A 14,887-nucleotide genomic window follows, 5' to 3' on the forward strand; every position below is an offset into this window, starting at 1 on the left:
ACACACGCATGGAATGGAGTGTGTGTGTTACAGTGAAATGGAGCCTGGTGCACTTATGCTACCAGCCGAAGGACCATGTTCTTCCCGTGCTCGTTGAAGTTCGCAGAGGCCCTTGACTGGAAATCCGGGCACGGCCGGCAAGCGTACTCAAGCGCGAGCCCGTAAAATGCTGCCAACGCCAAGTCCGCCGTCATAAAGTGGCTTCATTTGCAAACAAAACGCTTTCTCTACCCTTACCCTTGGCGGGGTAAAAGAGAGCTCCCACTTCCGGACGGTAAATATCATTAATTAGCATTTCGTTTCGCACTTTCGAGTCGAGTGTTGGTTTGCTTGCTACCGAAAATACTTCAACTACGTGTGTGTGAATCTCGCATCACTTCAGCCGCCATCAAAAAGCGGAAGTGACCGAACCAACCAACGGTACCGGCAGGGAAAAGATTTAGTAAGGTATACTCCAACCCTTAGGAACCCGGCCCGGTATAACCCGGCACAAATTTAGCAATCTCCACGAGGTTTTCCTTCCATTTCTTGGCAGCTTGGAGATATTCTACACCACCGGGGCGTGATGTTTTCTGCACCCACCACCCCATCTTATCAGCAGCACCGATAGTTGCTTATCGCAAAAACGATAGTTTGCAATCGGACCTGCGGGCAATAACGTGGCAGGTTTTTCACTTACTGGATCACATCGGCGGGCGGTGCGAAGACCGGTGCGACCGGGGCAAAACCAATGTTTGCGTATTCGTCATATCTGGTGCGCACCGCATCCAGTCGCCCAGTCCCCCATGTAAAGCGCGGTGGTAAGTAAAGTTTAAAAACTTGCCTGCCAGCCTTTTTTCTGCACTGTTTGCATCCACCCGACTGTCCCACCGTGATAAGCGACAATCAGTAATGCAGGTTGCATATGCACCGTGTGCATCGGATCGAACCGGCCCGGGGCTTGGCGGATGTATCGATTGGCAAGGACAAGGATGGGTGATTGAGCAATAAGGTCGACTGGTTCGGGGTGCAATGAAGCTGATGCACTTGCTTGCAACACTGTTTGGGACGTCATCAAACTCGAAACAAGTTTTGAGTAGAAAAGTATTAATATTTATACACATTTTCTAACATAAAACAGTAAAAAAAGGGAGATATATCGCCTTAAGGAAACTCGAGACGCCTGAAAGTATGCAATTTGCTTAAGATGGACACTATTTTATTAGCATTCATAGAGTCTACTGTAGTAAAAGCTAGTATAGACGATTTGGTCGTTTAATTGGCTTCTTATAATCTAAAACTTTAATGAATTTCTTGTGGTTTTGGTTCAAAACGCCCAAAAATATGCAATCTTAATTGCATATAACCTTGTCGGTGGGCTAAGCAAGCTGTCAATGTAGTTTTAATGAAGGAATAGTTGGACCGCTTTTTTATTTAGCTTCAAATTAGACGCCTGAAAGTATGCTATTTTAGACATCCAATTGCTAGTGTTAGTGTCCTTAGAGTAAGATTACTGATTTGAAATTTTGTTGGTGGTTTTCAACATTTTTAAGCAATTTTAATTTAATTTTTTAACAAAATCCAATAATGCAGCGCCCGAAAGCATGCAATTATCATTGGAAAGATCTCTTTTAGATGTCACAGAGTGTTTTTGCCTCCTTAACGAAGTGATCGCTCAGCAAAACTTTCACATGTTCGCTTGTAGCTACCTGATGGTGACTAAAATTTTCCAATAAGCCATCACCACCTCCCTTTTTCGTCTCCCGAACCCGTCCTCCGCAAAAGCTCCGCAAGCGCTCCAAGCTGATAAAGAAGATAGCAGCAATCGCGACTCGCCGGGGCTCGCGGGTTGTTGTTCGTGCGTGCATACACATGAGCCAATGCACACGGTGCCACCCGCTAGCCTGGTCCATCCGTTCGCCCTTTTTTTATCAATCGTTGATAATGTGAAATTAAACATTAGAGAAATACTGCCGTATTAATAAGGTGCGTCTTGCAGCGGGGCGGGGAGGCACATGACATGGGGCAGGATGGGAGGGCTCACCTTCCGAAGGATGATTGCTGCAGCCTGCACTGTGGTTAGTGTGCAATGCAGCCAGTTAAAGCTCGGCGACACTCGACCGCAGTGATAGCGCACGGACAGCGCACCAGGCCGAGTGCGTTATTGGTCAATTCAAGTCAATCCAGTCGGTGTCCATCGTGGGTCCGTTCGGGATCGGATAGTGTAGTTAGTCGATGGTCAGCAGCCTTTCGGGTTAGATATAGGTAGTGGAGGTGAAAGTGATTTCTATCTGAAGAGCTAATTTCTAGTGTTAAATCGGAAGCAAAAGAGATCCAAAGTGAGAAGTGAAAAGTGTGAAAACGAGTGCCATACCGATGTGCCATCAATTGATTAGTTGTGACTATTTTCTATAAACAAACGATGAGTCAAGGAACGAACGGATTACCGACCGGTCAGCCACCGACAACACCCTTCTATCCGTACACCGGTCTTCACGCACCGGACGAAGGTTATGATGCGAACTTTCATATCTTTCCTCCGGACTACTATGCGCCCGAGTGTGATTATCGCACGGAGTAAGTACCCACCCCCCCGAAACGTCACCTTTGACCTGTGTGGGAAGGGCTTGTTGAACGATTATGTTCATATCAATAGCGCCGGTGAAGGGTTATTTATGATCTCGGGGTGAGAAAACTGCACGAATCTTCTTCGCCACTTGCTGGCCAGACCCTTCGTACGGAGATTAGCGAAACGGCTTATTTAGGAGTTTTGGGACCAATCTAATCTCCGCGGTTCGGAATTGTCATAAAACGATATCAACACTTTTTGAGGTGGTCCCCCGAAAGGCCCACCAAATTGGCCACTTGAATTTTGGTTTGATTTTTCGATAGGATTATTTGGGTGTTTTACTGAGCAGTAAGCTATCTTCTCAAGTGGCTACTGTCGGAGGGAGATCATAAATTGTTTTATTTTAGATTCAGTTTTGGTAGAGATTTGGATTCCGAAAGAATAGGAAGAAAGAATCTCATCAAAAATGGAATATGATTTGGGGATCTACGCCTGGCAGTATGCAATACAATCTCACGACGAGGAATTGCGACTCCTAACACTCTATGCACTATGTAGAAGTGTTTTACGTTGAATATTTCCTCAACAATCTTCTCATTAAAATTGAGACTTATTGTGAATAGTCATTCCAAACATTTGGGCATTCAGCCTTGAGACATATTCTTCTCATTTAACATCAAATCCTCGAGAGGTCTTGGCCATCCCTTTGCGACTCCTTTACTGGATACTGGTACCCAGAGATAAATTGTCAGTCCTTCGAATCATTCTCAGTTAGTGGAAATAGTTTCCTCAGAATGAAGATCAGCAAAATTACAAACAATTCTGTAAAACCACCTTCAAATTACCTTTAGCATTGAAATTAAAGAAGACTTGATGTAATAGTATAATTTTAGGCGTCCAGTGCCAATATATGCATAATTTCAATACCACAATTTATGGAGATTACAATGTAACTAATCCATCACAACCCAAAACGACCCACCTGATCGCTTTTCATCGTCGAAACATTGTTATCCTTACAACCAGCAACTCCGGCTACAGCACGCCACAAAGCTAATTTAAAATGACAATCAAACGTTTTCTCCCGTCCACTGGCTTCTTCGGCCTACGGTAAAACGAAATAATCATCATCAAATATCGGTAGCGATCCACGTCCAAAGGCACAAATCAAATTAGCCCTATATCAATAATTGTGGTTTTGCGCCGGAACGAAATCCGTCCAAAAATAAATAAACGACCTTCTCGCGTTCTCCGGGGCCCGGCCACCATCCTTACAATGTTTCAACGGGGGGAAACAAGCGGCTCTTCATGCGAATTGGAATCATTTTTTTGTTTGCTGCTTTCAGCCCCATTTGCTTTTGACAAGCCTTTTGACTTCTTCTTTTGGCGCGACCCCAGTTTTTAGCACGCCAAATTGGATCCGTTTTCGTGCTCATTTAATACAGTTTTCGTGAGCACTCCTAGACATGAAGTAGAGGATGGAGGACGTTTCTATTGAAGGGAAAAGTAAGTAAATTGTTAGAAGAATAAAATATAAAACGAGCGATAAAATTATTAAAAAATTGATTTGCTATTTGCATAACTTTAGGCGCAAAGAATGAAGCAATTTTATGCACTAATTATGAGAATATTAATTTTAATTAATTTATCATAATTTGTGAAACTTTTGCTCATCTATTTCCACTACAAAATTTGTATTAATGTCCAAATAGTCTAAAATCCAGATTAATAGCCAAACAATCATATATCCTCAGTCCCAAACTAACCCGAAGTCAACCTGATTGATTATGGCTTAACTACACCGAACAGCACGCTTGATCCATTTGCAAACAAGCTGCCAAAAGGCCCTCGCCCAGCAACAAAAAAAAACCGTCCGCTTTGTTTAAAAAACCAATTACAAAGTTCCCACGACCAACGACTCCCCGGCAACTCTCAACCCCCCCTACACAGGGAGGCCCGTTGTTGATATGAAAAATCTAGACATTCTAGTAGTAATTGAAGGAAAAGAAGTCTTCAACAATTCGAACCCCAACCCCCCCTCCCCTACAAAACTCTATCGGTAAAGTGCATTCGACGGTAAAGTGCAATTGCAGAAGTACCGCAACAATACCGTTGAGTTGTGGTATTATGTGCGGCGAATTAACTTCTGTCCAGCCGTCTGCTCATCATGCTACCGAGAGTGCTCTATTGCGTGCTCCTTTAGGAAACGATTTTCCACGGCGTGGCACGATGCTCCCGTTGAGTCGTGCTGGTGATGGTCGTGGGAATGGACGCGCGTTGCTTTACTAACAAACTAATTTTCAACAGCAGCAGCAACTCCACCTGAGGACCTGAGGAGGGCGCTAAAAACAGCGCTGTGTAACAATGAAATTGGGCACCGGCAATTTCTGCTGACGTATATGGCGCATTTGCGTCTGCGGGCTCGATGGCTTTTACGAGCGCCTTTACATGCTCGTCCATAATTATGAAATATTTATGATTGTTTATGCGAACACTGTTTGATGAGGCTCGTAACGAACGGGGGGGGTTGCGCTTCAGTGGTTCGAGTTTCGATTGCCCCCAGCTTGCGCACGAGGACATTAAGGGGTTTCCAGCTGTACAGAGTTCGGTCCGGACTTCCTTGCAGCCAGTCAAGTATGGGGCGCAATCGAGAAGGATTTCTGGTTGCTGCTTCGATTCGTTACCAGTCCGGAATGGCCCTTTGGCACGAGGGCATGTCGGTAGGGAAGGCCCTTTGGCTGGTAGATTCTAAATTGCGATCAAGCTCACTGATGGCACGCGATTTTCAGCAGTAATCGTCTAACTTTGGAAAGCTTTATGTTCTTCTTCATTAGACAGCCCTTCACGTAGGACATATGGAGGGAAGCAAACCATCCACTCACTTACTTGCTCGTACGCTCTGCACCAACTTGCGGAACCAACTTCGTGCAAACACACGTGAAAGCTTCTGCTACTCTGCTCTGTGAAAGATTTATCGCTTTTTGTGCAGTGGTTTTTGCTCTTTTTTTGATGCCCCAGGGTTTTCGGTTATCGGTTGGCTATCAAGTTTCATGGGAGTTTAATGGGGACCTGTTTGGAACTGCACACGGCCGATGCAGTATGGCCGGGTGCATGTCGATTGCCGCTGATTGAGTGGAATTTGAAGACTTTCTTGACTGGTGCTGTTTAAAATCAATAAGAGTTAATCCGGTCCGATTGAAGTTTGAAGTTACTGTCACATGGATTGAAACTTAAATTTAAATCATTTGAAATATTTCATACCAAAAACCTTCGATATCTCTTCTTATAATAAAACATATTTTTTAAAGAAATCCTTGTTCGTCAAAATTCTCTTAAAACTCTAATTATTTCAATTAAAAAAATCAATAATTCCCATATCTAATTCTAATCTCAAACTGTGTTGAAACGGCTCGCATGCTACGCCTCCTTTTCCATCCAAAAGGGGCGTGTCCTAACACTGCGAAAACACATTTAGCGGATGGCGAACAAGCAGTTAGCATAAAATTGGGCAAGGACACACGTTTAGGACCAAAATAATGAGCATATCCATATTGTTTAATTTTCAGCATAAAAACATTTTTAAGAATGCCTCAATTGCCCCGATTCGCCATTAATGAGGGTGAGTGTGGGGCAAATGCTAGAAAATTGAGTTGGAACTCCAAAAGGTTCTTACTGCGCAGAATCGTTCCTGCCGACCTATTGCCAGTATCCTTGCGAGAACGAGTCCCTTTACAAAGACCCACAGTTCACTCATTCAGTAACGGTTAGATCTCCCGACGATCTACTTCAGCAACAGAAGCAACCAAGGATAGTGAAACTTCTTCAGCAATAAGTGAAGCCCTCGGAAAACACACTGGCGAAGGAAAAAGTGACCGATCCGCGGCTGGAAAAGCTGCTCTCAAAATGTGCACCCTTTCTATCGTGGGCACCAATCTTCATGCCCGCCGCGTCGCTCAATCACAGCCTGCTGCGGGCTGCCCTGTATCCGATCGTGCTCAACTCCTCCATACCACGGTGAGGAAAGCTTTTATGGTGGATAACTGATAAAGGCTGGAAGCGCTAGGATTAGGATTAATGCGCACCGAAACGTGCCCACAGTTTGGTTTTTATTGGTGCTGATAAGCGTGATGATTAGGGCTGTGGTCCGTGTCGGTTGGAAAGTGTGTCGAATGGGGCGAATTGTGGGACAAGGTGTTTTGGAAGTGGTTTTATATGCGAATGATATTATTTGCCCTAAATAACATTGTATTTAGTGTTAAAATATAGCACAAATGGATTTTGAGAGTGTAATAGCAGATGCAATAGCTCCGCTGGTCATCACTCTGCTCTGTGAACCGCTATGCCAAGGAAACCCATAATGGCAAGCCAAGACCTCTTAAAGTTGTAGAACCGCAGAAGATATTGATGGACATTCCAAAAAAAATGTTAAATTTAAGGAAACTCTGTTCAATCTAGCTTAGAATTGGATTTCAAATTAAAATTTCCCTTACTTTAATTATATTAATTTCACCTTTACTCAGCATTCTCGACAGCATGCGAATGGCTCCATCGCAGCGCTCGCAACGATTTCACATCAGCAACATTCTGGAACTAAACAGTCAGCAGCAGCAGCAGCAGCAGCAGCAAGAACCTTCCAGCAAGGACCAACCGAACATTACCAGTCTCTCGACCTCTGCCGTGCTACAGCCTCACGTACCTCACGCCACCACGTACCCATTCACAATTTCTGAGTTGGAATCGCAACAGAATGCCACCAGTCAGCAAACGCTTGATGTTGCCACTCCTGGAGCCTATCCTGGACCGACGGTGGACGATCAGCCTTCTCTTCCGTACGGTGCAATGTCCGCGCAAAGTGTTTCCTGCTTGCCACTGCAACCGGTGCTTAATTCATCCACCATTGGGTCTGGGATACCGTACGATCCACCACCGTACTATCCGTATTCGCACCATGCACATCATCTGTTCGGAGGATCCAGTGCTACTTTGGGATCGTCTGGTGTGGCGACGGAACCGACCCGGTCTTCTTATTCTTATGGGACAGTTAACTTGGATTATGGTAAGGGAACTCTTATTCGATTTCAAGAATTTGTTGGTTTTATCCTTTTATTTTCTTCCTTGCAGTTCCATCAGTTATTCAACACAGCGCAACGAACGAGGTGTCCAACGCGAACACCCAACAGCTCAGCCCGGACAGTACGTCACCCGGCCCGGAACTCTACTCATTGGCCAGCTACAACAACATCCCCCGTGTGGTTAACGAAGCATCCGATCGGCTGGTCGCCCTGGAGTCCGATGGTCCATCGCACGATCCGGAATGTTCCGTCGACACGAACAACAACAACAACAACCGTCACAGCCCTCAGGACACCCCGGACGACCTGGACTCACCCGATCCACGTACCAGTCGTTCCGGTGGACATCGTGGTGAATCCGGAGCCGGTGGCAACGGACACAAGAAACGAAAGCGACGCATCCTTTTCTCCAAATCACAAACATTCGAACTGGAGCGTCGGTTTAAGCAGGCTCGCTACCTATCCGCTCCCGAGCGGGAACATCTGGCGAGCATGATCAACCTCACCCCGACGCAGGTTAAGATTTGGTTCCAAAACCATCGCTACAAGACGAAGCGTGCGCAGACGGAGAAAAGCTCTTGCTACGGTACGCCGAACGTGCTGGGTGCGAGTCCACCGAAGAAGATTAATCCTCCGGTGTTGGTGCGCGATGGGAAACCGTGCCAGGATGTGCTGTCGCATCAGCACCATCATCAACAGCAGCAGCAACAGCAGCAAGTACAGCAAGGTCAAGCTCATCAACATGCAGCACCGGCAGCACACTTTCATCATTCGTCGTTCGGAGCGGTGCATGGGCCCGGTTTGCAACCGCCCGGAAGTGGAATGCTTCCCGGTTCTTCGCCCCGCATGTGGTGACGCAAACGGTGGGATTAGTTGGCCGGGACAGTTTCGTTGTTTATTCGAATAAAGAGTGCAATATAAATAATTAAAACATCTCACTTTGCTTTAATTTTCCTGTGCTTTTATTGTAAAGAAATAAGGAACAACGTTTTTGCTGTTTTCTGTTATTGAAGAGAGCACGTGTCGGATGATTTTCAAAACTTCAAATTGTTCGACATAAACTTCCGACAGGTTCGGAACGATTTCCGACATTTCGACATGCAGCATTTCCTACAGACAATATTCATAAAGTGTGAAACATTCGTTTATTAAGTTTTAAAATGTGAATTTTCCATTTCCTGAAATAAAGTTAGTTAAAAATAGGAAGTAACACCGTAAACAGTTTCCGACATCATCTCCAGCGCGCGGCTGTCAAACCTGTTCTGTCAACTGGGCGCATCCCGTTTGACAGACGTTGAAAAGCCGAAATAAACAAATACATTTGCCACGGTAAAACAAATTCGTTAACGCTGATCTTTTTCTTTTGTAGATTAACGTGCCAAACAATAAGAAACACGAAACGATGCGTGCTCACTGTAATTAAAATATCAAACCAGGCCTAAAAATGATGGAGCTGCCATTGCTCGGTGATACGTTGATCGTTCTTGTGTCTCAGGTACTACGGGGTTTTTGCCGAATCGATCGGAATGCAACACGTCCTCATTCTAATGTGCTAATGTCCTTTGTCTTTCCTTCCCCTGTTCTGGTTCTGTAGCTAATCTTTTTCATCGGAGGATGGCTGTTTTTCGTGAAACAGTTGTTCCGCAACTACGAAATACGGCATGTGTTCGTTCAGCTCATCTTCTCACTCACCCTGGCCCTTTCGCTGACGATGTTCGAGCTGATTATATTCGAAATCATTGGCTTTCTGGACTCGACCTCACGGTACTTCCACTGGCGGCTAGGGCTAACGCTACTGCTAGTCATGGTGATTGCCGTGATACCGTATTTGATTGCATATTCCTGCATTAGTAACGTGCGGATAGGTATATGGGCGTGTGTGTCTCTAGGTTCGCGAACCGGGTTCTCTATTAAAAGCTTATTCTCTTCCAGTTCCCGCCCGATGGGTTCAACCGCTGACGACACTCATCTGGCTGTGCTATCTGTACGGTTTCTGGCGCATAGGCGACCCCTTTCCACTGTTAAGCGTAAGCCGAGGAATCTTCACCATCGAGCAAGCCGTCTCACGTATCGGTGTGGTCGGTGTGACCGTGATGGCAATACTGTCCGGATTCGGTGCCGTTAACTATCCGTACACCAGCATGTCTTACTTCATCCGGCCCGTGTCACAGAGTGATGTGGTGAATCTGGAGCGAAGGTTGCTGCAAACCATTGACATGATTCTGGTGAAGAAGAAGCGCATCGCGCTGGACCGCAGGAGGAATAAGCCGAACCAGAAGCAAAGCATTTGGGGCATGATAAGCAGCGTCACGCAAAGGCCTGCTGGTGCTGAGAGTAAGGAAAAACGGCACAGGAACAACCTTCAACGCCGAATTAAAATCCTTTTTCTCCTGATCCGCAGACATCGGACAGCTGCGGTTAGAAATTTCCGCCCTGGAAGAACTGTCCCGCCAACTCTTCCTTGAAGCACATTCGATGAAAAACATGCAGGAACGGGAACGATGGGCAGCCACGCTGCAAGGAAAATATTTCAACGTGCTGGGGCACTTTTTTAGCCTGTACTGTTTGTGGAAAATATTCATCGTAAGTCATTTTCTCCCCTATCAAGCACTCCCGACCGATGAAGGCTCTAATTACCCTGTTCTTATTCCAGTGCACAATCAATATAATCTTCGACCGGGTAGGCAAAAAGGATCCGGTAACGCGCGGTATCGAAATCGCCGTGCATTGGTGCGGGTTCGAGATGGATATGGCGTTCTGGAGCCAGCACGTATCCTTCCTCCTGGTGGGTTGCATCGTGGTCACCTCCATCCGTGGTCTGCTGCTTACGTTGACGAAGTTTTTCTACAAAATCTCGTCCAGCAAATCGTCCAACATTATCGTGCTGGTGCTGGCCCAGATTATGGGCATGTACTTTTGCTCGTCCGTGCTGCTAATGCGCATGAACATGCCGGCCGAGTATCGGGTCATCATAACGGAGGTGTTGGGTGGATTGCACTTTAACTTTTACCACCGATGGTTCGATGTGATCTTTCTGGTGAGTGCGCTGGCGACGATCGTGGTGCTGTATCTGCTGCACAAACCACCGAACGTTGATTCTAGCATGTAAAGACGAGCGCGAATATACGTTGCCATGATACGATGCGATGTGGACCACATCTTCCAAGCGAAGCCTGGACAAGCCTCTACACGAATATACACGTAACCAACCCAACCCGAGTGATCGTATCAGTTGCTGCAATCGTTCTCATACCGATCCCAAAAATAATGCGCTCCCAGTGCGCGTTCACTCATGCGTTCTATCTGCTTCCGTTGCTTTTTTTTATCCATTCCGACATTCAGAACACGACAAGGAGTTGATGTAAATAATCGAGAAAAAAGCGAACTCTACTGCAACAAATAAAGGTTGTATATTGGAAACGGAATATCGACTGGCTGGTGGATTTGTATCGAGGGTGACTTTTGTATCCTGTAACATGGAGAAGGAGAAGAGGGACAGGATATGGAGAGCCTCTGTTATGCTGCCAGAGACTTTCAAACCCATTTTAACTTAAACGTAGACTAAAGCATACATACATCTGGAAGCTGTCCAGGGGCACTATTGCTGGACTATCTTGGACGAGGACTCCAAGGATTGAAGGATGAAATTTGGATAGACACCGAGTTGACAATCTGCTCATATCCTAACGACCTAAAAGCTAAACCAAGTGGACCAAGAAGAACATTGAAACAGAATAAATGTTGCTTTACTCAACAAGCCATAAAGTAACACAGTTCTATACTTTTTTGTTTGTTTTAGGAAATGACTTCGAAAATATTAAGGGTAAAAGAGTAATTCCTTTCTCTTTGTCACTTGCCAGTAATGTCTCGACAAGCTACATATTTTTCGTCCTCTACGCGCCTTTCACCACAATTGCTGCTAATAATTGATGGTTAACAAAATCGCGGTTCTTGCTCCCAGTCACACACTCGGGTTCCATTAGGCCGGGGCGAATGGGGGAACACCGTTATCCATAGTTAATGTGTCGGGCTTCAGTTGGCCCGTTCCGTAGCTCTCTGTCACTTAATCAAATGAAACTCAACAAATCAAACGGGTACGGTCGGGGTTTACCGATTGCGGATCATCGCACTGTCTCATGTTGCCCGCCTCGACACTAAGTGTAAGCCCACGAGCAAAGCACAGAGCAGTGGTGCCCTTTTACCAGCTTCGAGTATAAATTCGTGGAAGGCCGAAGGCTTCCATTTTTTTTTCGCTTCGACCTAGCGCGCGCTCCGTTGTCATGCCGATGGTCCATTTTATGAATAAACAACCCCCTGTACAAACACTCACACACAACCACACTCGTGCTGGTGCTCTCTGTCTTCCGCGCCGCTCGAGTCCATGGGGGTATCCAAGGGCCCAACCGTTTCGTTCGGCACGGGTCCGATCGCACGCTGTCAGTCGTACGTCGGTTCACACGTCATCCGGTACACGGGAACTACACCATATGATTGCGGTTCAGGCGAGCTCACGGAACGAAGGTTAACTAGTGCGGGAATGTCCTTTGTCGCGGTGCTCGGTAGATCGGTCCTGCCCGCTAGTCGTAGTGTCAATAGCGCCAGCAAGACCTGGCCCTGTTGTTAATCGCAAGTCTCCCGGGTGCGAAAGGTTCCCTCGTTTCACGCGCATTAAATCGTTGTTAATCGATACTTTCGGTACTTGATTAAAGTACGTTCGTTGGCTGGAAGTTCGATAGGTGTGCGATCAATTTGCAGCGAGTGCCGTGCTGTGTAACGACATACAAAGTCGTCTCGGTGTCCTGTTGGAGTTTTGAAACACCTTACGCGCCAACATAGAAATCAACAGTTAAAGCATAAGCCGTTTGTCCTTTCTTCTCGGAACGGTCGAGATCGTGTTATCTTTGCGCGAGAATCTCATGCAACTCGTTTTGTAAACAGCGAACAAAAATCAATCAATCGTTGTTTGATCGAAAAGCACGGTCACAGCAAGGGGCAAACCTTCGAGACTACCCCGACGTTGCAACAGCAACAACAGGTTGCAGCAATAGGCTAACCAACGCTCGACACGACGCGCCACCCGAGTGTCCACGATTCACGGTCAACGTTTTGGTGTTGCAGCTGCACGCGCACATGTACATGTATGTGCGATGAAGAGTGTAAAAGGTGAAGATAATTAGTAAACTACTAGTGGACCGGAACGTGAGAGACAGCGGCATTACACCCTTTCCCCGGCGATAGGAAATTTCCACGCGGTGGGGCAGATGCTTCCATGTAGTTAATCGGTTGCGTGCCGTGAACCATAATGGGTTGCAATACTAGCCAGGAGATACCGAGCTACGGCGGTGGGCAGAAAACGACGGACTCGGCCGCTGCCCTTGGCGAGCTGCTGGAAGGTGATATTGAAGAGGGTAAGTTTAAAATCCTACACAAAGTATTGGCCCTAACCGGTGGTCGAGAGGGCGATAGATACACCTGATCAGCAAACGCGTGTGTGATGGAGACTCCTGGTCATTTGTGGAATGGTGGGTGATGTGAAATTAAAATGAAATTAATTATTAAAATTTACTCCACAAATGAATATCTAATGGTGTTGGGGAAAAAATTGTACAAATTGAAATAGCAAGCCACATGTTTTTTTTATCTTTGGAAAAAGTTAATCGATGGCCGAAGGTGATGGAGACGCCTGGTTAGTGGTCTAGTAGATGGTGGAGACGCCTGGTGCTTTATGAAACGAAGCACGTTTTTAGGTGTTGTTTTTTTTAATTAACGTAATTTTATTTTTAACGTGTATTTTATATTCAACTTGAGCAACTTGGCTGAATTGCTGTTGGAATAAAATTCAATAACTCGTAACCCTCTCACATGGCTGGTTCGGTACCAACTTCTTGTACGTCCCAGACCTTGTAGTCAAAATCATGCAAGGTAGCTAGGAATATACTAGGATGATTTAATTTAAACTAAACAACAAATCACAATACTTAACAAAGAAACATACAGTCTGCAAAGCTGCTCTGCTCGATTCTGCTCGAACTATGCTTTAGACGCTTTAGCGAAAGCTCCACTCACTTTCTCCCGCTCTCAAAAATCTCTCAAGCTTGCTCTCACTCTCTTACACCGCTACTCCACAACGAGAAAGCTACTCCACACCACATTACATCACCTGGCTCGGCAGAAAACCGTTACCAAGGCACCAACGGCTGGCTTCGTGTTCGAGCAGCGAGGTTTTCCGGTTCGTGCTTTCGAGCAGTACGCGAAAACCCGGTTCGGTTCGGCCTTTTCCCTACATGATTGTTGCTGCCATTGGTACGTTCATCACTGTGCCCGGTTTGCCAGCAACGGTGCGTGTGCATCCGCATCAGAGTTCGGGAAGGGCTCGCGACAAGCACGTTCAAGGCTTTTCACCACACTCTGAAGTGATACTCGCTACGGTGCACACGTGCCAGTCCGAACCGAACGTACCGAGCGTGCCGTGCTGCTCTCACTGTCTGTGTGTGTATGTGTGTGGTCCGAGTGCTTCGCGGTTCTTCCCTGTAATCCGGTTGGTTTTTAGCCGTTTCGTCCGGTAAGGCTTAGGTCAGTTCAGGCCTGTCGTGCTTACGGTGCTCATCCGCGAAATCCGCGTCGTTGCATAATCGCCACGCTGTCCGCGGCTCGTTACACTTTACCTTGCCCGTTTACCGGTGTCCGTTTTGTGTGGCGTGCGTGTGTTACATCCTCCGAATCCGTTCCGTGTGAAGTGACACAGTAACAGCTCCTCAGCCAACTCATCACCCGTGCTCGAGGTGAAGAAGCAGCAAGAAGCCACAGAAGAAGGTAACGTTTTTTGATCCCTCTTACCATCCGTTCCTTTAATCCGCTACCATTCGGTTGTGAAATGCTTTGACTCCGCTTCGCAAATGAGGTGTGGTAAATTATTAATATAATTGTTTTCTGACATCGCATCACGTTAGCTTCCGTGTCAGTAAACCAAGGGAAACTGATTTATTTTCCTCCCCACACACATACACTCACAAGCATTCCGAAAAGCGAACCAACTTCTGTTATCCGCCTGTTATCATCAATCTAACTTTTCAAACCACTCTACTTTGAACTTTCTGATGCCCCGGCGGGTTCTTGGCACGTCTTGCCAACCGAATCTCCGAAAATAATGTACGCGCTCTTTGCTGCCGTTAGCAAATGAGAACGGATTTGCTAAAATGTGGCTCAGCAGCTCTGTCGTTCTTAGAAAGCGGCTACCCGAAATCGATCTGGCCGTTACAACGAAGCC

At 46.2% G+C, this 14,887-nt stretch overlaps 3 protein-coding genes across 5 annotated transcripts in view; all 3 read left to right on the forward strand.

The window, feature by feature from the left end:
* The first annotated feature begins 1,864 nt into the window (after positions 1-1,864).
* On the forward strand, positions 1,865-8,553 carry LOC118508166 (homeobox protein vnd-like). 3 transcript variants are annotated; one of them, XM_036047712.1, is made up of 3 exons: positions 1,865-2,556; positions 7,069-7,604; positions 7,670-8,553. In XM_036047712.1, exons 1-3 carry the CDS (start codon positions 2,402-2,404, stop codon positions 8,473-8,475), a joined length of 1,497 nt encoding a protein of 498 aa, XP_035903605.1. In that variant the 5' UTR covers positions 1,865-2,401; the 3' UTR covers positions 8,476-8,553. The 3 variants fall into 3 exon arrangements, with proteins under 3 accessions (XP_035903605.1, XP_035903606.1, XP_035903607.1); XM_036047713.1 differs by lacking the exon at positions 1,865-2,556 and adding an exon at positions 5,927-6,562; XM_036047714.1 differs by lacking the exon at positions 1,865-2,556 and adding an exon at positions 6,589-6,739.
* A 317-nt stretch (positions 8,554-8,870) lies between these two features.
* Positions 8,871-11,045, forward strand: LOC118508167 (Golgi pH regulator). The gene is made up of 5 exons (XM_036047715.1): positions 8,871-9,115; positions 9,215-9,485; positions 9,553-9,954; positions 10,022-10,203; positions 10,274-11,045. Exons 1-5 carry the CDS (start codon positions 9,065-9,067, stop codon positions 10,727-10,729), a joined length of 1,362 nt encoding a protein of 453 aa, XP_035903608.1. The 5' UTR covers positions 8,871-9,064; the 3' UTR covers positions 10,730-11,045.
* Positions 11,046-12,064: 1,019 nt separating this feature from the next.
* The window catches only part of LOC118508169 (neuromodulin), a 55,635-nt gene continuing 52,812 nt past the window's right edge, over positions 12,065-14,887 (forward strand). Inside the window, exon 1 of the mRNA XM_036047718.1 lies at positions 12,065-13,028. Within this exon, the coding sequence (XP_035903611.1) occupies positions 12,923-13,028 (106 nt within the window). The 5' untranslated portion in view covers positions 12,065-12,922. The remainder of the gene's footprint in view (positions 13,029-14,887) is intronic.

The sequence above is a fragment of the Anopheles stephensi genome, chromosome 2 (assembly GCF_013141755.1).
Source record: "Anopheles stephensi strain Indian chromosome 2, UCI_ANSTEP_V1.0, whole genome shotgun sequence".
NCBI classification, from domain to species: domain Eukaryota; kingdom Metazoa; phylum Arthropoda; class Insecta; order Diptera; family Culicidae; genus Anopheles; species Anopheles stephensi.